Below are 23,873 nucleotides of genomic sequence, written 5' to 3' on the forward strand. Positions count from 1 at the left end.
TTTTAATGTCAATGAATATTAATCACAATCACGCTTAAATTTCAGCATTTATAACATAAACTTTGTTCAACGCATTTTGGGAGAATCCCTTCTTCCGATGCTCGTTAGTCTTCTAAGAATTTTCAGAAATATCTAAAGAATAAATTTGAATATTTTCAAATAGTGTTCACATTTTCACACTTTCATATTTTGTACATGGTATATATTGGGCCTCATTACGAGGTATGCCGGTAAGGCAAAAACGGTGCCGGTATGCTAATACCGGCATCGTTTACCGTCCCGTCGCATTCCGACCCGCAAACCCGGTATTAGCAGCACACTAAACAGTGCCGATAATAGCGGCATAGACGCGTACATGCGCACCTTCAGAGAGCAAATACCGGCATGCCGGTAATAGGGGATAATTCCAACCCACGCATACATGCAAATACTGGCATCGCGAAGCCGGTAATCACGGGCTGCACGATGCCGGCCATACAGGCATCGCGGACCACCCGCAAACAGGAAGCAGGATACAAGGCAACTTCCACAGGTGCACACAATCCCCACAGGTGGAGTCAATGGAGGCTGTGCTGCTGGACAGTGGGTGCAGGTGTTTCCTGCAGGGTTACTGCCCGGTGTGGCACACTGCCTGTTGCTCTGGGCAGTTTCTTGGGCTGGGTGGTGTCGGTGGCCCTGGTCCCTTGCCGTGCAGTGGATGAACTTGCACCCCTGTCCTGCATGCCATCTTCCTCGTCGGTGCCTGGGGGATAGAAGAGATGCAGGTCATCAGTGATGGTGTCAGATGGCAGCGATAATCCATTGCGCTGTGATATGTTCATACATTCATGCATCAAATTATTTTAGGTGTGTGGCAGTTGGTGTTCTGAGGGGGCATGTGGGCAATCAATGCATGGCTGGTGGCATGGCATTGGTATGGTGGATGTGTGGTGAGTTCCATGGGCACGGTTGGGTCATGTGGGATTGGTACTCAGCATGTGTGTGTAGCAGGGTGTGGCACACATTCTTGACTGGATATGTTGATGTGGGCCTGAGACATGCATTGCCTTGGCTAGTCTCACTTCCACGTCACTTGTGCCACATCATGGTTTAGCCTACACGGATGTGATGGGTCACTCACCTTCTGTGGATGATGCGGCGCCCACCTCCTGGTCTCCGATTCCCTCTATGGATTCAGGATCTATAAAGGTACTGGCTGTCTCCTCCGATGCCGTCAACTTCACTGGGGAGTGTGGGCCTCTGCCTGTCGCCATTGCGGCCCTCCTGTTCTCCGACAGGATCTTCCTCACCCTGAGGCGGAGGTCATCCCACCGCTTCCGACAGTCGCGCACACTCCTTGGGGTGGTTCCCACTGCCGACACCCTCTGTGCGACCTCCTGCCACACCTCCTTCTTTTTGGTCTGGGCCGCATGCTTCATGTCCGTGCTCCTGATGGTGTCTGCATGCTGGGCAAGGGTGTCAGCAAGCATACTTAGCTCAGCGTCTGAAAAACGCTGTTTGCGCTTCCTCGGGGTCACCTTCCTGGTAGCCTTGGACATCCTGCTTCTATTCTGCCACAGCACAACACAAAAGAACTGGTGGTTGGGGAGTATGGCAATGGATTGTGTTTTTAAAGATGGCCGCCGGCCCATTTCCCGTACCTGTGCGATGACATAATTTCCGGGTCCGTTTTTTGCGAACACAGTATTACCATGCCGGTATTTAGGGGTTGGTATGAAGTGGTACTGCTATGGGCGGGTCCCGCGATGCCGGTATGGGGGGGTTGGAGGGCCTTTAGCGGCATGCCGGTATTACCATTACCGGCATGGGGGCTCGCGCACTCGTATTCACCCGCTATTAGCGGGTTCATACGAGCATGGACCCGCTCTTACCGGCATGCCGGTAATGGACCAGTTTTTACCGGCCAACTTGTAATGAGGCCCATTGTTTTAAGATGAGATGGCTTGTCACCTGGCTTGACTGTGCTATGTGCCAACTTCAGGTACATTTTTGCGAAATCTCATCTGTGGATCCTCACTGTCCACTCCCTATGGTAAAGATATAGTACTGTCCACACCCTATGGTAAAGATATAGTACTGTCCACGCCCTATGGTAAAGATATAGTAATCATTTAGACAAATTATCCTGTAATTCCCTGTACTTATCTAGATATTTAAACTCGCTTACATAGACTGTGCTTTCTCCACTAGTCTTATTTTCAAGATTTTATTCCAGGAAAGTTCATAATTTTCATCTCAGGCAATCCCTATTAACAAGAGTATTTATCATTGTTTTTCTCAAAATCGTCAATAACTGACAGAGAAAAAGTCATTATTTTAATGCAGACTATTTATCCGACTTACATGTGCATGGCTTTCTCACAAGTAGTAGTTCATGGAAGTTGTATTTTCAGTGCCCTTCAATCTTCCTAATAGTTGGCAAATAGATCGAATGTGAAAAGATTTCCTTCCTCTTGGTTTTCTCATTATAAGTTCAATGGCTGTCTCTGTTTGAAAAAGAGAAGTAGATTGTACTTACCACTGGATACGTAATCAAGTCACTTGAAGATGTTGCCTTAACTAGTTGTTTATAAATGTTGCAACTGACTGGTTACTATGCCCAATATTTACATCTGGCAGCATGGCATTTGCCTGTACAGGATCAAAACAGGTTTATATGTTCACAATTTATCATTTGTAATGTTACAGTTTGGTTGAATATATTTCTAACATTGATTTCTTCCTCACTTCATTATAGTAAAGGTGCAATATTATATAAATGGTGTTAGTGAACACTCTTCATTCATTTCCTTAGGTTCAGGTGTGTCCAGTTTATGTATCCAAAACATCTTTTATTGAACATCAAATTTGTGAGATTGCCCCCCCCCCCCTCCCCCAACGCCTGTTCTTTGATTGTTTCAAAAAATTACAAATCGAATGTCTCCTTGCTGTAAAGTGCCTGGCCAGTGGGGAGTTCTCATTTTTTGTACGGATGTTAGATTTGTGCTCCAAAATGTATTCTTTCACTTTGCATGATGTCTGGCCAATGTACATTTTGCCACATGGGCAAATTAATCCATAGATTACGTTTTTGGAGTCACATGTCGCAAAATCTCTTAGCCTTATCTTTTTACCAGTGTTCAAGTGTCTAATGTGATCTCCTTTCTGAATATTATTGCAATGTCCACAATGCAGACATGGGAAAGTGCCTGGTTTGGGTTTTGACAGGAACGGATGATCTGACTTTTGTTCTTTCTGCCTTACCTAGGCTGTCTTTAAAATTCCTCCCTCTAGCTCTAGTATAGGCTATGATTGGAGGTTTTGGGAAAGGTTTGTTGAGTTGAGAGTCAAGTTATGTTATTTTCCAGTTCTTTTTTTTTATCAATCGATTTATCTGATTACTCTGACTTGAAAACTTCATGATATGAATTAACTCTGGAGTATTTGTGTGTTGCCTTGGTGCTAGTAAGTTTTCTCTGTTTTGAATCAAACATCTGTTGGTTGCCTTGGTTAATACCTCCTCTGGGTATCCTCTCTTTTTAAATCTCTGATATTTCACCTGTTGCTTCTTTTATCTTGTTCTCCTTAGATGATATTCTCTTAACCCTCAATTATTGGCTCAAAGGAAGGTTATCCTTTAGGTGTTGAGGATGGAAGCTTTTGTAATGCAATGTGTTACATCTGTGGGCTTACGATATACTGTTTCTAGCTCATTATTTTCAAACTTGATGACAACCTCTAAGAAATGGATGTCCGGGTTGCCTATTTCCAATGTGAATTTAATTCTTGTGTGAGATGTGGTCATATATTTGTTTTTCAAGTTCTTTTCTTGTCCCAATCCAAATTCCAAAGATGTCGTCTATGGTATGCAAAGTTGTCAGCAGATGTCATATTAAAGTGGTTGAACCAGTAACGCACTGTGGGACAAAGGTGACGGTTCTCATAGTACCAACAGTAGAAGTGTGGTTGTTAGAAATAGAAGAAGCAGCACAGAGAAAACATCCTGACAAATATGCCAAATGTAAATTGTAACAGAAGAAGTTGTAAATAAGTAAGTGTATTTTATCGACATTTGAGGAATATCACACTTTCTTTTGAACTGTGGCAATTTATTGAGAAGTAGAGACAGTTATCATAACCAGGATTACCATTGGAGCTAATTTGTTTCTGGAAGTTGGAAGGGGATTTTTTCACTCAGGAAGAAAGAATTGTTACCAGTGGATTTTTGTTTGAACTTTTGTTTTGACATTGAACTTTCAACAACGGGTTCAAAACGTTTATTTTGTTGAACATTTTGAAGTGACATTGAAGCCTGGGGAAGGGACCTTACCAAGGAGTGGCGAAAGCCATTCCAATATTGTGTTAATATTATTTATTATATTGTGTTGCTATATCATTTCTGTTGTATATTGGTTGTTTAGTGTGAGGGCCAGTTTACCCATGCTAGAGAATGTCCCCTTAGCCTTTAGACTAGGTAGGGAATTCCTCTGTAGAGTAGGTCAAGCAAGGTATTTTCTCACTATATTGTCTTTGATAAAATGGCATATTTTGAGAAACCTACAAGCAGTTGTCCACCTTGCATTACGGACCCTTCACAGCTCATTTCGAGGCCTGTGAGGTAGCCTTCATATTGTATTTTATTGACTGGTCATATCGCATCCTCTGTGGATGGTCTTGGTTGAGTGGCAGACTCTGGGGCCAACCAGATGGTTTGGCCTCCTGATCTTCTGTCCCTAGCCCCCAATTGAGCTTGTTAAGCTGACTTTGGGTAGCCCCTGTGATTGGTGGTATTAAGGGGAAACTCTTTTCCTAAGCTCAGTTCTATTACCAGACTTTTTGGAAGAGCATGTGTACTTACCTGGTGGAGGAATGCCTGCAATTGCTACAATGTAAGGACCAGATTTGGCTATTTTGATTGAATGTGGAGTCCTGGCTGATCTCTTGATTTTTTGTCCCCTGGTAGTTTTTCCTGAGTTTCCTCTGTCCTGCTGGTATCACAAGTGTGCTGAGTTAGGTCTTCCATGCTAGGACCATCACCAGGCTATTTTACCACCACTTCCTGCCAAAGGTGTCCACCTTGGTGCAGGTTTCTGCCATTGCCAGGATGGGTGCCGTGACTCAAACATTCCACCTCCTCTGCTCTTCAGAGCAATCTTTGGTTGCCCCCCACTTTTGTATTCTTTGTGCGACTGTCTTCTGATGGTGAACCCCTTTGTCATTCGAGGCATCAGATTCTGCTTTACCGGGTTCCCTTGCCAACCTAGAGTGTTCCCCACTGTTGCTTTTGACTTCAGGGCTACCTCATGGAAAAGCATTGTATTCTTCTTTCCCGTTGTTGGGGTTATCAATGGCCGAGAATTTAAGTCCCTGGGAAAAGGATCCTGTAAACTGCACCTCGAAAAGACTTGTACTTACTGGGTTGTTTGGCCTTCCTGGTACTCACATTTTGAAGCAAGTGTCATGAGTACTTAACTCTGGGTCCTAGGGTTGGGAGTCCGAGATTCTCACTTCTGGGATCCCTGTAGTTCAGCGTGCAGTCTGTTCACATGTGGGTCTGAACCACATTTTCCCATTTTTTTTTCTCCAAAGGGGCTTATTCTGCTGTGCTGTACCTTCTTCTGGAGTTCTCTTCATTGGGGCACCTCTGGTCGTGCTCTGAGATGGTTTGCCACCAAATCAGCACCTGTGTGTATAGCTGGGACTTGCATGCTTTCTCCCCATACAGGCAGATTGCCTAGACTTGGTTGTTGATTTGTGTGGGATTATTCTACACTCCTGAAACTCGCCCCCCCCCCCCATTTTTTTTTTTTTTACCTGCACCTGGACATTTTTCTGCATCCAGTTTGAGTCCAGTGAGTTTGAGGCGAAAGACTACCTGTGATTTTTAATGTATTTGCAAGGTGATGCTCTGGACATCTACAAATGTGAATGCATGTTCACACTGTAACTATTTACCTCTGAAGTGTGATGTCTTAGTAATTCTTGCTAAAATGTATCTTGTCGTTTGGTGGCCTCAGATGGGTTTTAGTATCGTGGTCCCTGACCAGAACCTTCCTTAACTTTGTCTGCATTTGTATTTTTCAAATACTACATCCAAGAGGGCTAGACTTACTGTGCTGTTGTTGTTGTTGTTGCTGGCACTATGGATCCCACATTTCTATCCTAACTGTGTTTTTAATATTTGGTTCCCTTTTCTTCCTACCCTTTATCTCTATATCTCGTGTGCTTATAGTGGATCTACAACATAGTAAGGTGTGTGCTGTCTTTTATGACATGTACTGCTTTTGCATAGGTACTATTTTTACAGTGTGTTTCGATGTCTGATTCTTCTCCCTCTGCCCATCTTGTCACGATTTGTTGTGTGCCTAACCTTAGATATTTGACTTATATTTTAGTATAGGTTTACCTGTAATATTTGGGTTGTGGAGTGTTGTAATGCACCTTTATCCTTTTTTGATAATCTAAATATTTTCACTCGGTTTGTTCCTAAAGTACGTATATACTGAAAAACATATCCATTTATTGTATTACACATATATAGATGTCTTTTCGATAAATAAATGTGGGGTCCTCTCTTTGGATCAATGTGTGGCTAATTGTAGCTTTGTGCCTGTCTACATCCCCTTCCCGGAGTTAAGCCTGACTTCTTTGCCCTGTTTCTGCTTTACAAGAGGTTTGGTTTCCCTTGTGGGCTGTGTGTGTTGCCCACCTTAACACTAGTAGTTATACAGCCCTCACCAGAGGCCTCTACAAACAATATCTTAAAACGGGGTCTCCGGGTTGGCCCTGGGGTGTCTTCTATCTGATGACCACCTCCCTGCATTAGCGTCCTGGTCCCTGATACACCTCATCATTCCTACGGTAAGCTTCCTGGCCCCCGGTGAAATGGCACAGCTTCCTACCTCCTTTATTGGTTCTAGATTCTGGCCTGGACCAATCTGGTCTGCTAGAATCTCCCTGATCCCGCCTTCTTTCTCTCCCTCTGCCCCCCCTTCTCTCCCTCTTCCCCCTCCTTCTCTCCCTACACTATAACTTTGATAGTGATGGCTTCCTACCTTTCCGTACTCATCAAAGGTTACAGTTCTAATTGGGATTGGTTTTCATACATTGACAATCCAAGGAACAAGTGGCATAGTCGGAACAACCAAGTGAAACTAAGTCTACCACAAAACCAGCATACCAGAAATAATGATGCAGTGTTCAGGAAAATCAACATGTGCAGCACCTGGTGAGCCTGCATGTCAAGCAATCACTAGGCATGAAATGCACGCAGGTTGGCTGCAATTGGGAGCTCTCAACGTCCAGACCACCCAACTGGTGCAAACTAAAAATGCCCAGGAGCAACACTATCCATCAGTTGCAAACTTCAACAGCCGTTCAATAGCAGAGTAACTTGGAACAGGGTCATGGTTTGTGTCATCTACAGCGATTTTTAGAACAAAGCGGTTTAAGCTCAATCCAAAAGACCAATCGTAGCCCTCGCAAACAAGTGCTGAGTGAGGTGCAACTTAAATTGACTAAACCAAATGGTTCCCATATGAAGCAGAAATGTAGACTGTACTGACCATAATTATTTGTTTCATATCAGTAAAAACTGCATATTTATTGTGGGGCAGAGTTTATTCAGGTAATCCTCTCATAAGTTTCAGCTTAGTGTTGTGATGCTCTCAAATTTCCGGCGCATAAGCCTCTGAAGGCTACATACTTGTTAGCAAGAGAATCTGATCCTTAAGATGGGCAACACAGTCCCACTATCTGATCCTTTTAGGCTCTGTGAACGGATTTATCTTTTTAATGGAAATTCTTTATCCAGACGTAATCGTCCACCTAAAGTATGGCTAAATCTTTTTGCCTCTTATCTCACCCTGTGTATTCAGGGTCCTTTTCCCGTTCTCCTCCCTCATGTTGCACCTCCATTTTTGGAAGCAGCGTTAGGTGGCATAAAACAATAAGCAAGCAGCCAATATGACTCAACATGATGATCTTTCTTTCCTGTGTCCCTGCTACCTTCGGCCCTTTGCCGTGACACTAGGTTGCTATACAAGCAACAAAAATATCTAGACCGCTGTAAACCGTTCTGTGAAATAGGAGGGTTAAATGTCCACGACCCTTTTTTTTTTTTTTTTTTTTTTTCTCCTTTTCTCCACTAGTGCTGGTTTTCTACCATGCCTGACAGTTTTATATAAAAACTCAGACACCCACCTGTTCATTTCCATGGGTACAAACATTTGTGTGTATGATTGCTTTCTTTCAATATGTTCTACTTTGGGGGTCGGTGCGCTGTATCCCTATCAGTCTTCTCAGCTTGTGTGTTCACAGCAAATCTAGCCTTATTTGACAGGGTCATGAAGGGCTGCCTGTGTCCCGGCGAGATGACTATTTGTCTCCCTTTTACTTGCATCTCCCTCATCCCCTAGGTTTTCCCAGCAGGCTATTTCTCAGGTATTGGCTGAAGGAAAACTAGAGGGTGGTTCACTGTTTGCTGATCCGTCCTCCATTTCAATTTTGGCATTGCTGGACTACAGTGTGGTCTGTGGAAAGTGATCCTGTTGTGTAAGAAGCACGAGGCGTTCGACTGATTCCCCATTGCCTTCTGTCTGTGATCGGAACAGATATTTCTCTTTTGTTCATCTCCTGATGGTCTTTCTTTTCCAGCTGGGGTCCTGATGATGATGGGAAGACAGTGGATGGACCGCACCACCTGGGAAAGGTACACACCACCAATTCCTCCAGCTTCTCTCTCTGGTGGCAGTTCTAGTGCCCACATTCTGCATTATTCTGTTTATAACCCTATACCTGGGGCGATTTAGTCCTGAGTTTGAATGTAGCATGTAACCATCGGGATGGGATGATCAGATGAATTAAATGGTTGTACTATTCAGCCATCGGATGCCCTAATTCAAAGATATCATTCTGGTACATGGAGTTACATGGGATAACATAGAATGGGCCACACATCCCTCAAGGTAAATGTCATGGGGGGGGGGGGGCGGGTGGGATTTCAGGAGGATGGGATAGCATATATTATATGAAAGCCCTCCAGCTTTAGGGCACCAAGGAATTGTGTCAGCTGTATCATTCAACTCTCAGAGGAGATGTTAAAGGTATTGTGTGTACTGTACAGTTCAACTCTCCGGGAGTCCAAAGTGATCAAACGGGCTCTACAATTCATTAGTCCGATGTGGGACATAAAAGGAGTCTCAATCTACGGTGCCATTTCTACCCACGGGTAGACAATGGCTGTACAGTTCAACCTTTTGAGTAGACCTTCAAGGAAGAAGGTCTGTTCCAGTTATTCTCGAGTAAGCTTTGTGAGAAACCAAAGGGTGTCTCACTTTCTAGTCCCGAGGATCTCTTTCTCAGGTGCCAGGGTACGGCCATCACCTCTGGATCCAGACTCTGGTGGTGGACCAGTGCGGGAGGATCAAATCGGTGAGGGGTCTTTGAGGAGTGGGGGTGGGGCAACCGATGGTGAGACGTGGTATTCCTCCTTTCCCGCACCCATGCCCCATCCTATTTTGTAGAATCCTCCAACGTCCCAACTCTAATCTCCCTTCCCCCCTCCACCTTTCTACACAAACATTGGGCTGAGGAAGAGGGCGACTAGGAGTAAAAAGGTTTAACACTTATATATCTCATTGGACATGTCCTGCTAATTGGGTGATGTAAAGTCAGGCACTTGACTTTAATTGCATATATCATACCCATTAGCTCTCCCCACACCGATAAAAGGCAGAACATGGAGACACACTCTGAGCAAGGTGGAACACGAGAAGGAGCAGAACTTCCAGGATCAAGGCAAACCTACTGGAGCAGGACGACCGATCAAGGGATTAGAGCATGGGGTAGGGAAACCCTGAAGTTCCCTATATAAGTTTGTTGCTTCTGGGAAACTGTGAAGGAGACGCAGAGAAAGCTAAATCGCAGACCACAAGAAACCTGCATTGTGTTTCAAGGACACCAGCGACCCTCCCAGGTGAGTGACAGAGTTTGGGAAGGGAGGCAAAGCCTGTGGTATTAACCTTGATTTGTGAATCAAAGCCGCAGAGACGAGAAGGGAACGCGCCCAACCGTTGAGTTAGTGAAAGACATGAAAGGCCGGTTTGTATCGAGTAAAGATCGAAGCCGCAACGGTGTATCTCACAAGTGAAGGTTGCACGCATGCTGATGAGATGCAAATGAAAGCTAACCAGTGAAGAACTTTTAAGTGGTTAACTGTGAAGCCAGTGATACAGAGTGGTCCGGCGAAAGGAAGTAGCCCGCCCGAAAGTCTCCGCTTAATGTGAAATGTTTTGCTATAATATGGCTAAGAGAATGAACTCTGAAATGCGTAATGGTCGAGATTAACCCTGGCAAAAGGGGAAGTGAAAAGGTGAATGCTTGAAGAGAAAGATTTCTTTAAACTTTTGTGCTTGTGGTACTGAACCACAAAGACCAAGAGGCACCGCGGCAAATAACATAAGAGTAAGAGCTGAAGAGAAAGCCAAAGTGGTCCTCCAGAGGTCTATGGTAAAAGCCTTGCACATTTGCAATTCTTCGACATCAGTGAAAGGTCTGAGCCGACTGAGGGAGACCAAAAGTGTGATAATTTAGGGGAAGGGAAACCCTAACCAATGTGAATTAAGCTTGGGGAAGGGAAACCCCTGCAAGTGCTGTGATTGTGAGGTACGAGCCCGGCTGAGGGAGATCTGCGTTGAATCTGGGACTTGTTGATCGTGATGTCCGAGCCTGGCTGAGGGAGACATATGTGAACTGTTAAAGCTTTGAGAGGTCCGAGCTCAACGGAGGGAGACATACGTGAACTTTTTGTTCAACTGTGAAATAACTTTTAGAACATTGGAATAAGTGACTTTAATATGGAATGCCAGACGAGCATCGATCCACGTTCTGAACTGCGTTTGTTTTGAGAACCTGAGCCAGGGTGTGTTATCCTGTCTACGGGGGCCGCCGTAATCTGTTCTGTCCAACATGGGGAGGAGAGCTGACTGTTACTTTGATCCTTTGTTATAACACTGATTTTCCTTTGCATTCGTATTCCCCTTTACACACTTTGTGTATGAGGAATGGGACAGGCATTGGCTTTTGTTAGTATAGGCCATTTTCATTTGACAAAGACTGACTAGGACTGTGTTTTCTTTATTATTTGATGGTAGAGACTACTCCCGTCCTAGCTATAGAGCAGTGATCCCCAACGTGTAGCTCAGGAGCAACATGTTGCTCGTAGCACCCTAAATTGTTGCTCGCCAGTTGCTCTGGGCCATGGTGTGGAGGGCTAGAAGGAGGTGCTGAAGGGATGAGACCTCAGTCACAGTGTGGCCAGGACAGTCCTGGACTGTGCAAGAATGTTGGGCAATGAGTCTGCTGTGGTTCCAGATGACTTATTTTTATATATGCAAGATTTGAGTTTGTTCCCACCATGCAAATTATTTTTTCAGTAAATGTCGTTATTATAGCAGTGTCATTGTTAAAACCCTGTCCTCTTCAGATAATTTGCCCAGCTGACAAATGTATTATTGAGCAATATGATTGAAACATGTTTGGTCCCGGAGAAAATGGTCCTATCCTTTGTACAACTAGTAGGAGCATAATGGGCAAATAAGTGGCATGCATGCTCAACTTACCTTTAATAAACAATTTGCATGCAATGCAATTTGTACAAGTCAGATTTTTGTATGATGCCACCATGCATTATATTTATTGAAAAAATTTACATTTTAGTGTGACCAATATTTATTTGTACACAGTGTCCTACATAGTGTCATAGTGGACAAATGGTCATCGTTTGATACTCTGCCCACCTGGCATGTGGATAATGGGCAGATAAGGTAAATGGCATGCCACACATTTCATAATTAATTTGCCCTATATTCAAATCCAATTAAATGACTTAATAAATAAATTAACCAGCCAATTAAGTTACCACCACAACACTCCTCTATGAAGTGGTCATGAAATGCTCAAAGCTTTGTGTAAAATCCCTTTTGGGAAGAGATAAGAAGCTCCAAATCCTTCAGAAAAATATAATTTTTATTCCTACCTACTTTTTCATCAGGCCCATGAGCTTTAAAATGCACTACATGACAAAATAATTCTTAGGAGGTAACCTCCAAAGCCCCAGTGTAGTGATCTTTGAAGCCTACCATGTAGTGACCAGTATTAATCAATATTTATGTAATCGTATTTCTCCATTAATTTAGCAACATTTAAACAAAAATCCATATTTCATAAAATTCACATAGAACAAGCTGAAGGAAAAACCAGCTTTAGCATATTCAAACAAGCTATATATAAAAACCCTCATCACAATTAATGATATAAAACATAGCTCCCATGCATGTCCACGCTTACGCAAAACAGAAACAACCACAAATTAACGGAAAATGAACCAAATCTTCATCAACTCTGATTTTGCAGGCACACTTTGTGCTTCCTCCTGCACACCTCAATTTACTGAGGGGCGGGTACATTCAATTGTACCATTAGCATCATCCTCCAAAATTCTGGGGGCCTTCTTTCACAGATTTCTCCTTGCCATTTTATATGTGTACTAAATCTGCATTTAAAGCTAAAGAGGAAAGCCAATTGATATTTTGGACATCTGCCTCGCTCCCTGTTGGACAAGCTCTTGCTTTAAGAGATATTTTGAGTTGACTTAATAAGCCAAATTTAGTTATGTCACCCCCACCCCCATCCAAATGGACAGTGCCTTACAACACTGCGCGCCCCTGTACCACAAGTCTTTCTTTACCAGGGAGGCTGCAATCGCACTTACATCGAAATTCCCTCTATGATTAGCAGAAAACCCCAGATATGCGTTTCAAAAAGGAGTACAAAATCTTAAGTGGCCTGACACCTTCAAACTGAACACCCCCGATTCATCTCATAAGGCGATACCAGGTGTGTCTGTCTGTATGGAGACTTGCTATTTGGCACAGGAATTTATTTTGCAACACCTCCAGGACATGACAGTTTGAACCAGCCTAGATTTTGCTTCCTTTCATAAAAATAATGGCACAGACCTTTGCAATATATTCCTCCAGGCACATGTCCAATCAGAATGCTACAAACTTGAAATACAAATGTAAAAAAGCCCATTAATCCTTAATGATGCCCTTTCAACTGCCTTCTTAAAATAATTGACCCAAGCACTGCTCTTAGAGAAGAGTGGGCTCAAATAAAAATGAGATTGCCACCTCATCTCTACATTCATTTAAACACTAGCTACACGTTTTCACCCGTTTCCCAAACACCATCATTTTTGTTTTCATCATATTTGTTTGTGACCTGCCAGTGTTAAGTCCAAAACAGCTGTGTCTTCGGCATAAAGAAGCAAGCTATAAAATGAACCCTTGAGAAAGGGTGGATTAAGAGAAGTACTAGAATCAACGTCTGAAGGAATAAATTGGGGACAGCTAATATCTCTGCTTTTCACCTTTATTGGTGGGGAAAAACAATGTATAATTCTCCAATATTGCATATCGGACAGATGCTGAGATATCTGCATATGATAGTTGGATAGTTGGATAAGATTTAATAAACCAAAAGAGACCACAATAAAAACCATTAGGGACCACTTGTCCCAGGGGATGGCATAATGCATGTCTCGACAACTGCATTAAACACAAAACTATTTGGTGTCATTCAAAAAAGCTCCCATTATTTAACAATATAAATCCTTTTTTGTTTGTCTTTTGGCCATTTTTATATGCCATTTTGAAACGATAACTCTTCCAAGCTGTGTACACACCACTCATTAAATCATGGTTCAATTTTCTTTTCTAGATTCTACATTCTGCTTCGAACCATGGGGCATGCCTTTCTATATATAACCTGCACTCCCTGAACCTGGGGACAGATTGCCAACAGCTCTGTCCTGGATAGTTTCAACCTAAGACTAACAAACAGACACTTTCCTTTGTGGGCTCTGAACTGTTTAACAGGTTTAAGAGAATATCTTAATATCTAGTGAATTAGTAATTCCTTTCAATGCCTCCTTGTTGAGCTTTAGGCATCACCAACAAGCTGATCTTGTATGCTTAGGAATGCACAATTTGCCACTAAAGATCCCAGAAGATCCCCCAGGCAGAATCCTAAAGTACACCTGAAATTCAGTGCTCCATTTGTGACCAATTGTACTGTCCAAACATTTGCACTGTATTTTCAAAAAGTATTTCACTCAAGAACCTGAAACCCCAGGTAATGTTTTAGTCCTACTATATTTTTTAACTGGACTTGGTTTTATGTGTATAAAAATGTCCTACTGACCACTCAATTTACTCAACATTTCCTGTAAACAACCACTTAATGTCAAATGAAGTTAAAGGCCTTATTATTTCTAATTTGTGTTGCAATCATTTTTCCACCAACTAAGCGCCGATATGTTCTTTCAAAAAATGTATGTTGCTCACCATTTTATTTGATATACAAATTTTGCTCAATGCCCTCAAAAGGTTGGGGACCCCTGCTATAGAGCATAGTAGGAGTTTCTCCAAACCCCAAGAATCTAATTAACATTTTGAAATTTGTACCTCTTGTGTCGGTGTTATACTTGTGATACCAGGCCTCCCTTACATACGGTGTTAGAAATGGGCTAGGACTCAATTGAGACAAATTGGGGAACCCTAAAATTCCAGAAACTTGGCCACAGAGGCTCAGACCCCTCTACCACCACAAAAGAATCCATAGGCTTTGATATATGTAGCAGCAGAGAAGCCATGATCTTTCCCGGGGAAAAGAGGGATGATTCCCACTGACTTATTTCTAATAACCCCCTGCGGGTTATTATATAAGAGTGGCCACAAGATCTTGCCTAGCCTGGAAATTTGGTCTGGCCTCCTAGCTGGCGTTACAATTTCTTATACAGAACCATGGCGAGACCCCATTTGAAATATGTGCTGGGGACAAAATGAGCAAGACACTGAACCCCAGGAAACCGAGAGATAACTTAAGCTTTGGAGAGGCCAATTGGATACGTACCACCGAAGCAAAAGGGGAAGATGAATTTACCAACCTTCCCGACCTAGCCTTCGCCCAGCAAAATTATCCTGTACTCAGAGGCTTTCTTGCAAGTGATTCCTGAGGGAGAAGGATGAGAAAAGGGAAGTCCATTTTTCTTCTTGAAACAGGGATTACTATACAGACCCTCCAGGATATTGCGGCATTAAATGGAAAATTTTGCGGCACAAAAAAGAAAAAATTGCGGCACACAACTGCATATTTTGCGGCATTATTTATTGTCGAAAAATACATCATTTAACATCTTTTTTATCCAAAAACAGAGAACTTGAACAGTACAGAGTGTTGCACATTGAAACAGGAATGTTTGAGGTGATGTGGAGAACTTTTAACAAACCTTTGAGCTAACTTTATCGAGCAATAGCATCAAACTGTGAGCCTGAAATGCCCGTCATTGTTTTTTCAAAGCAGTCTTCTGAGTTAATGCCTTCTGCCACTTGATTTATAAGCACTATAATGGCCCTGATTGCATAGCTTTCTGAGCACCCCCGTCCATTCCTGAGCTACATCAGTTTCAGTACTTGGTCTCAATCCCATCTCCCCTAATCACATCAGTCCTGACTTGCAGCTCCTCTTTTATTCTGTGGGTTCCTAAATATAGCTCTACCAGTCGACCTCAGTCCTGACTTTCAGCACTCTACGCAACTCCTGCTTTGGTACCTTCATAATGCTGCCCAGCTATAACCCCTGCATTTTCAGTACTGGGATGTAGACACATACAGGCACACACGCACACAGCTCTGCTGATCTACCTAAATTCTAAAATGCGCCCCTTCTGCTATCCCCCTACTGAGATCCTCTCACACAGGTGCGTCCAGGCACACCTGTCCCTAGTTAAGGTAACCCTTATGGTCCATTTCTGGAAGCCCATCACTGCTTCACTACCACTCTTTAGTCATGGCATGTGAACCCAATGTGTACGGGCAGTCCTCCGGGGTTAGGTCCACACATTTCAAAACAATGACATTGAAGTGGAGCTAAGCACCCTCAAAGCCTAAATTGGCAGATAAGTACCAAAATCGAAAATTTTAAAAGACTGGGGAGTGAAGCGTTGGGTATAGATAGTGGGTGAGTGCAGTGAAGAAAGAGGAAATCCAAAGATGGCATGGGGGTGGTGGGATCCCTATAAAAGTAAATGGAAGGTGTATCTTAATTAAAGATGACAACGTCGATACCATAATCTCAAAAAGACTCAGTCTCCCATCCAAATGAGCCATGAGAATCCTCCCTTCAGCGGAGGACAGGAGCATCCTCTGCAGGCCATCTGGCTTGCCTCCAAGGCTGAAGGCACTTCCCTCGCCAGCATTCGTCCCCCAGATCTATACTCCCAGTCCGTTGCTGCGCACTGCTAGAATTGTTTTGCATAAATCAGGGCATTTATGTAATTCCTTTAGCTCTTAGTCTTCACTGTGGGTCACCTGCGTCTGAAAATCACCTCCTTCCCAGTTCCTATTCCAGCTTTCTACCAGATTCACTGCCTGCTCCTCTGGAAGCACTCTCGAAACCGCATAACACTCTGAGGTGCTCCCACAGTCGGTCCATCGCTACTAGTGTTCTGTGAGTTGCTCCCAAAGCCTTAATCCTCCACAGCAACACTGTTATTTGGGGAAGGGGTCCCTCAAGATGCTTCTTAAGCTCAAGGGATCCAGTAAGCACTCTTGCCAGTAATCCTGCCAGGTTTCCTGGCACCTTAAATCCTTTAAGTCATTTAGTGCGGTGGACAGGCCACATCACTGGTGAGGGTCACAGCACAGCTGTGGCAGCAATGCGCTTTACAGGAGCTTGCTGCCATGTGAAGAGGATATGGGATACTGCTGTTGCCGAAGCTTGGTCTCGGCAAGCTTGGTGTCAGTGCAGACCCTCCCTAGAATAACTCTGTTACACTTAATCAGGTCCAGTACCTCTGCCAAACACAAAACATGGGTTCCTTCCCCAAGATAGTTTCTATGAGTGTCCTTCACTGAAGTCCTGCTAAAACAAGCATTTGCAAATCCAACAGTATTGACTTGATTTTAACATAACTGTGTATAGGAATTGCCAGCTGCTGCTATGGTAATTAATTGCAAGGCCTTTGTCATTTGTGTCCCGTTCTGTCTGGCCACGCTCTTTAGGACAGCCAGGCTGAGTCACCACAGCCTAACATTTTGGGGTGTGGAGGGGGGAGAGGGCTACAGCTCGATCGGCACCATGGAGGGGCTTGAATTCAAAGGTGTCAACCCTGGTTCACACCTTTGAACTGAAGCCCCTCGGTTTATTTGCTTTTTGCTCAGTGGAGTTGTTAACCTTTGAGGTGCTGCAATTGGCAACCCCTCTGTGGATGCTATAAATCATTAAATGAGCGTGAAAAAGATACATAAAGCTAATGTGTCTTTTTTGCGCTCATTTAATGATTTATAGCGGCCATAGCGGGAAAAGGCAAATTTTCCGGTTTTTTTTTGCAAATTGCAAAATCGCCATAAGCTGGGTGGTCTGTATATAGAAGGGAAACCTCCAGACACGGCCTAAGTAAGACTCAATTAGTAATACCCGAAACCCATTGCAACATTGTGCTAGAGTTTGCACATTCTCATTTGACAGGGGGACACTTGGGATAATCTAAAACCCATGCTCACATCATTGGGAAATTCTATTGGCCGGTTATCCATGCTGACATAAAGAACTTCATTCAGACATGTCAGAGATGCCAACAAACCAGCTCACATATTCCCCTACCTGCCCCTCTAATGCCATTATCGATAATAGAGGTTCCCTTCTCTAGAATCGGGATGGATATTATTGGACCTTTGGAAACTTCTAAACTGAGCAATAAATATGTTCTCGTAATCGTTGATTACGCCACCCGTTACCCAGAAGCCTTCCACATGCGGAACACCACCCAGCAAATTTTAGAACATCTGCTACCATCCTTTTCTAGGGTTGGTTTCCCCAAGGAAATTCGAATGGATCAGGGATCCAATTTCATGAGTAAGCTCATGGGTGAAGTTAAGGAATTACTACACATGACCACCTTAAGAACCTCAGTTTACCAACCCCACGGATTTAAGAATACCATCAAAATAATTTTGAGCAAGTTAATGAGGATAGGAAGGACTGGGATCATATGATCCCTTGTGCCCTGTTTGCAGTGGGAAAGACTCCTCAGGCACCACCGGTTTCTCCCCTTTCGAGTTACTCTATGGTAGAGAACCAAGAGATGTCTTAGACATGCTCTGGGAAACATGGGGGGGGGGTGGGTAGAGAAGAGGTGCCAATACCCCTCACAGACAGCTACCCGATTGTGAGAGCATATGAAACTCGTCCGAAGTCTAGTCCGCACTCCTATGGAGAAAGCCCAACAAAAACATACCTATGACAAGAAGGTAAATCTAAGATCATTTTCAGCAGGTCAGACAGTGTTAGTCCTTTTAACTACTTCTGAAAATAAACGTGTTTCAAAGTGGCACGAGCCCTATGAGGTACTAGAGCAAACAGGAACCTGGACGTATAAAATAGCACAAACAGACAGAAGGCAAAAGACCCACGTATATCTCCTGAAAGAGTGTAAAGAAAATCCTTCTGCTACTACCTTCTCTATATTGTCTTGTTGGGTACCTGAGGAGATAGACAACTCGGAACGTATTCCCCAAGAACTATCCAAAGATGAGCAAAGGAATTTGAACGACCTTATTACTGCATACCCCAATGTATTTTGTGAGCAACCTGGGATAGTACATGGTACTTAATACTATATCAGAACTCCAAAGGGAAAAGTGGTCCATTTGAAGCCATGCAGAGTCCCAGAAGCATGAAAGCAGGTGGTGATTGATGAGGTTAACAAAATGTTAAAGGCAAATATTGTCAAGTCTATGGTCCTCCCCTATTGTGTTGGTGACTAAACCCTATCACTCTTGGAGGTTTTGCAAGACTTTAGGCAGGTCAACACCGTCTCTGCCTTTGATGCCTATCCTATGCCATGTATCGATAATTTGATAAACTAGGAAATGCCACATTCTTGTCAACCATAGATTTAACCAAAGGATATTGGCAGGTCCCTGTGTATGGACCTGATGAGGAAAAACCAGCTTTCTGAACACCAATAGGACTATTCCAATTCAAAGTCCTCCCTTTTGGCTTGCGTGGGGCCCCAGCAAATTTCCAACGACTCATGGACAGGATATTACAACCTTATTCCGATTTCTGTGGGGCCTATATTGGCAACATAGTCATTTATAATAATACCTGGGAAGACCATCTTTTCCACCACTCTACTATTATGAGAACCCCCCGAGAGGCCGGCTTAACTGCCAACCCAACAAAATGTAAGCTGGCTCAGTCAGCACTGAAATACCCAGGCTTCTTTGTAGGGAATGGCAGTGTTCATCCCCCGCAAGAAAAAGTGAAAGCCGCCCTAGATGCTCCCACACCCAAGGCCATGAGAGATCTCCGTGCATTCCTAGGTTTGATTGGATATTATTGTAGGTTTATCCCACAATCCTGTGATAGAACAGACAGACTGATGGACAAATTAAGAAATACGGAACCCGGGAAAATGTGTTGGACTGATGAGGACGATTCTTGTTACAATAACCTGAAGCAAACCTTATGCCACAATCAAGTATTAAAAGTAGTAGACTTCCCAAAGTAATTCATATTACCGATAAATGCCTCCCTCACAGGGTTAGTAGCAGTATTATCGCAAATACACAATGGATTAGAACATCCCATCTTATTCACTAGTCGTAAATTCTTCCCCCGAGAGAGGAACTACTGTGTTGGAACTGGAAGCCCTTGCCATCAAATGGGCAATTGTCCATCTTAGATACTACCTTCTATAGAGAGAATTCACACTCATCACTGACCACTCACCTTTGGTATGGATAAGCCAACGAAAGGACTCCAACCCTTGAGTCAAGCAACGGTTCTTAGACCTGCAACCCTACTGTTTCACTGTAGGAACACTGAAAAGGCAAAGAACAGGGGAACGTTGATCTCCTTTCCCGGTTTCCCTGCGAAACAGATGCGGCTACATCGCATTGCGGAATGGTATGTGAGAAACCAATGGGTGTCTCACTTTCTAGTCCCCAGGGATCTCTCTCAGGTGACCAGGGCACAGCCATCGCCTTTGGATCCAGACCTTGGGGGTGGGCTTGTGTGGGAGGATCACCTGGCTGAGGGGTCTTCGAGGAGGGGGTGTGGGGCAACCGATGGTGAGATTCGGTATTCCCCCCCCCCTTTCTCGTTCCAATGCCCTATCCTATTTTATAGGATCCTCAAACATCCCAACTTCTCTCCCTCTTTCTACACAAACACTGGGCCGAGGGAGAGGGCGATTGAGAGTAAAAAGGCTAACACTTACATATCTGATTGGACATGTCCCGCTATTCGGGTCAGGCAAAGTCAGGCACTTGATTTTAATCACATATATCATACCCATTAGCTCTCCCCACACGAATGGAGGGCGGAACATAGACACACACTCTGAGCAAGGTGGAACACGAGAAGGAGCAGAACTTCCGGGGCGAAGACGAACCCACTGGAGCAGGACGACTGATCAAGGGATTAGAGAAAAGTGTAGGGAAACCCTGAAGATCCCTGCAGAAGGCTGTTGCTTCCAGGAAGGAAATGCAGAGAAAGCCAAATCCCAGACAAGAAACCTGCATTGTGTTTCAAGGACGCCAGTGACCCTCCCGGTTGAACGACCGAGTTGGAGAGGCGAGGCCAAGCCTGTGGTATTAACCTTGACTCGTGAATCAAAGCTGCAGAGACAAGAAAGGAAAGTGCACAACCGTTGAGTTAGTGCAAGACATGAAAGGCCAGTTTGTGTTAAGTAAAGATTGAAGCCGCAGCAGTGTATCTCAAAAGTGAAGGTTGCGCACATGCTGATGAGACGTGAAAGAAAACTAACCAGTGATGAACTTTTAAGTGGCTGATAAATGTGAAGCCAGTGATCCAGAGTAGCAAAGTGGTCTAGCGAAAGGAAGTAGCCCACTTGAAAGTCTCAGTGAAATGTTTTTTATAAAGCTGCAAAGTGAACAAACTCTGAAATGCGTAAGTCATGGTCAAGATTCACCCCGGCCAAAGGGGAAGTGAAAAGGTGAATGCTTGAAGAGAGAGTTCTTTGAACTTCTGTGCTTGTGGCACTGAACTACGAAGACCAAGATACACTGGGGTAAATAACAGTGCGAGCTGAAGAGAAAGTCGGAGTGGTCCTTAGGTCTATGGTAAAAGCCTTGCACATTCTTCGACAAATGTCCGAGCCCGACTGACGGAGACCTAAAGTGTGATAAGTTGGGGCAAGGGAACCCTTAACGAATGTGAATTAAGCTTGGGTAAGGGAACCCCTGCAAGTGCTGTGATTGCGAGGTCTGATCCCGGCTGAGGGAGACTTGCGTGAACGTTTTGTTGAACGATGAAAGAACATTTTGAACACTGAAATGAGTGACTTTAACGTGGAAGGACAGGCAGGCCTCGATCCACGTTTTGAAATGCCTTTGTTTTGAGAACCTGAGCCAGAGTGTGTCATCCTGTCTACAGGGGCCACCTTACTCCGTGCTGTCCAACGTGGGGAGGAGAGCCAACTCAGCCTCTTTGATCCTTTGTTATAACACTGATTTTCCTCTGCAGACATATTCCCATTTACACACTTTGTATGAGAGATAGGGCAGGCATTAGGTTTTGTTAGTATAGGCCATTTTGATTTGACAAAGACTGACTAGGACTGTGTTTTCTTTATTATTTGATGGTAGAGGCTACTTCCGTCATAGCTATAGGGCAAAGTAGGAGTTTCTCCAAGCCCCAAGAATCTAATAATTGTTTTGAAACATGTTCCTCTTGTGTCAGTGTCATACCTACAGCTTTCAAAGTGTTCACATGGACTATACCAACAACCCTTGGGGTAAGAGTTCAACAGAATTAAATAGGCTATACCATTTCACACTGGATGAGCAAGATATGCTCTGATGTACAATTTAGTGATTTGGGGTGGCTGTCCAATGGAATCAATTGGGACATACTACTCAGCCTTGTAACAGTTGCCTAACATTAAGGCCCCTGTGATGGACTGTACCATTCTAGTTTCAAGGTAGTTGTTCAAATGGGTAAAATAATCTGAATCTCACGTCAATGCCTGACTAGTAGAGGGTAGCATGGGCTATAGCATTTAATTTGTATATTCAGAGGTGTGTAGGTTTCATATAGACTGTACCAATACGTGCTGTGATTAAGGATTCCAATGGCTCTCCATACCTGTATCCTATAACCCTCTGGATGTGGGCTCAGTGGAATTACACTAAAGGAACTATTCACTCTTGTTATGGGTCGTCCACAGGGACAATATGGGCTGTATCTTGGAGTTATTTGAGATTGTTTTAAAAGCAATCGCATGCACGTGGGCTGTGGCTCAAGGGGATTAACTCTGCTGCGCTGTATTTGGACGAGGTTCAAAGGAATCCAATGATCTTATTGTTCATCTCCTCAATGTGTGATCCGTGGAGAAAAATGTGTAGTACCATTTAGCAGCCTTCTACTGCATTTCAAAAGTATCATTCAACCGTCGGAGATGGGGAGGGGGCTTACGAATAAATACATTTTGGCATCTCTCCCTCTTGTGCTGGCAGGGGCCTTTCCAAAATATTGCTCCAGTTTTCAGTATAACATGTGAAACCATGCTTACAGTGTGTATGATTACATGTGCATTGAGTGCCCACATGCATGATGCAGCAAATACTGTGATTCACCAGTCATGTGTAATTCTCAGATGCACCCCCAGCCCCCTCGGATCCCAAATAATCGTCCAACCGTTCAGTCTCGCAGCCAGAGCAATATAAAAACTTTCTCGACGTGTTCAAACATGCAGTCCAAGGGCTATAGAAGTGAACCTTGCCAAAGGGATAGATAAGAATATTCCCATTAAGCAAACATTCCAAGAGGACCCGAAACGCACGTTACCAGGTTTATCCAGGCAACCTTTCTCAAAGCGATCCAATTGGACTTTCTGACAATCTCAACAAACCTTGTTCATGCTATCTGAATAGTACCACTAATATCTTGATTGAAAATTCCCAGAACAGTCCAGTAGAATAATGCTAGGATAAGGGGAGTGTATATTCACTGGGGATGCTGCACTTGAATACCTGATCCTTACTACTGGTTGGCTCCCACAGTCAAAACTTAATCCAATGGAAACACAGCCTCTGCTTCACAGAAACTCGTCTGAGGTCTAATTGCATGCCAAATAACTGTATAGCAGAGCATGTTGCTACCTATTTTCGAGTTTGTTTACCTTTGGGCAGACTGCATTTTCTCCTTTTCTCATCTGCTCGTTTGTATTCACAGATTGCACTGCAGCAAGGAGTGATTGCTGGCCGCAGGGGCTTCGGAAGCATTTTTGTGGTCGCCAGTGGCAACGGGGGGCAGTACAAAGACAACTGTAACTACGATGGCTACGCCAATTCCATCTACACTGTTACCATAGGTAACGTGTGGGAGTGTGGCATTGCAGTGCCAAGGGGGTGGTGTGGCTGCATGTAGAGCATGTTATATTATCATAGGTGGTTTGGCAGTATCCCTTTAGTCTCGCTGTACAGGGTGTGGTCTAGGCTTTTGAGCCAGTAATCATCCCCATAAGTGGTCTAAGGACTAGCACCTTTCCGCGTCTTTGTGACCGGTATTATGCACATGTGATTTGAGACCATCTTAAGACTGTAGGTAATTGTGGAAGGGACCCAGGCCATTCAATAAGTGGTCTCTGAATTGTGGCAGGATTACTGGTTCTATAAGTTAGAGTGGCCTTTGGTAGTGGATGGTTCCTGTGCAAGAGATGTTGAGTGATTTTTAGGCAGTGTGTGATTCCACAGCAGTAATGTGAGCGGTCCCCATGATGCAGGTCTTTAATGCCCTCC

The 23,873-nt window shown here is 43.8% G+C and overlaps 1 protein-coding gene across 3 annotated transcripts in view; it reads left to right on the plus strand.

Moving 5' to 3' along the window:
- PCSK7 (proprotein convertase subtilisin/kexin type 7) overlaps positions 1 to 23,873 on the plus strand; it is a 434,758-nt gene that overhangs the window by 234,195 nt on the left and 176,690 nt on the right. For all 3 annotated transcript variants that reach the window (XM_069614474.1, XM_069614475.1, XM_069614476.1), the window contains 2 exons: positions 8,635 to 8,689; positions 23,308 to 23,446. In XM_069614474.1, the coding sequence (XP_069470575.1) occupies positions 8,635 to 8,689; positions 23,308 to 23,446 (194 nt within the window). The remainder of the gene's footprint in view (positions 1 to 8,634; positions 8,690 to 23,307; positions 23,447 to 23,873) is intronic.

This window comes from Ambystoma mexicanum, chromosome 9, assembly GCF_040938575.1.
Source record: "Ambystoma mexicanum isolate Mex_15411 chromosome 9, UKY_AmexF1_1, whole genome shotgun sequence".
Lineage (NCBI taxonomy): Eukaryota > Metazoa > Chordata > Amphibia > Caudata > Ambystomatidae > Ambystoma > Ambystoma mexicanum.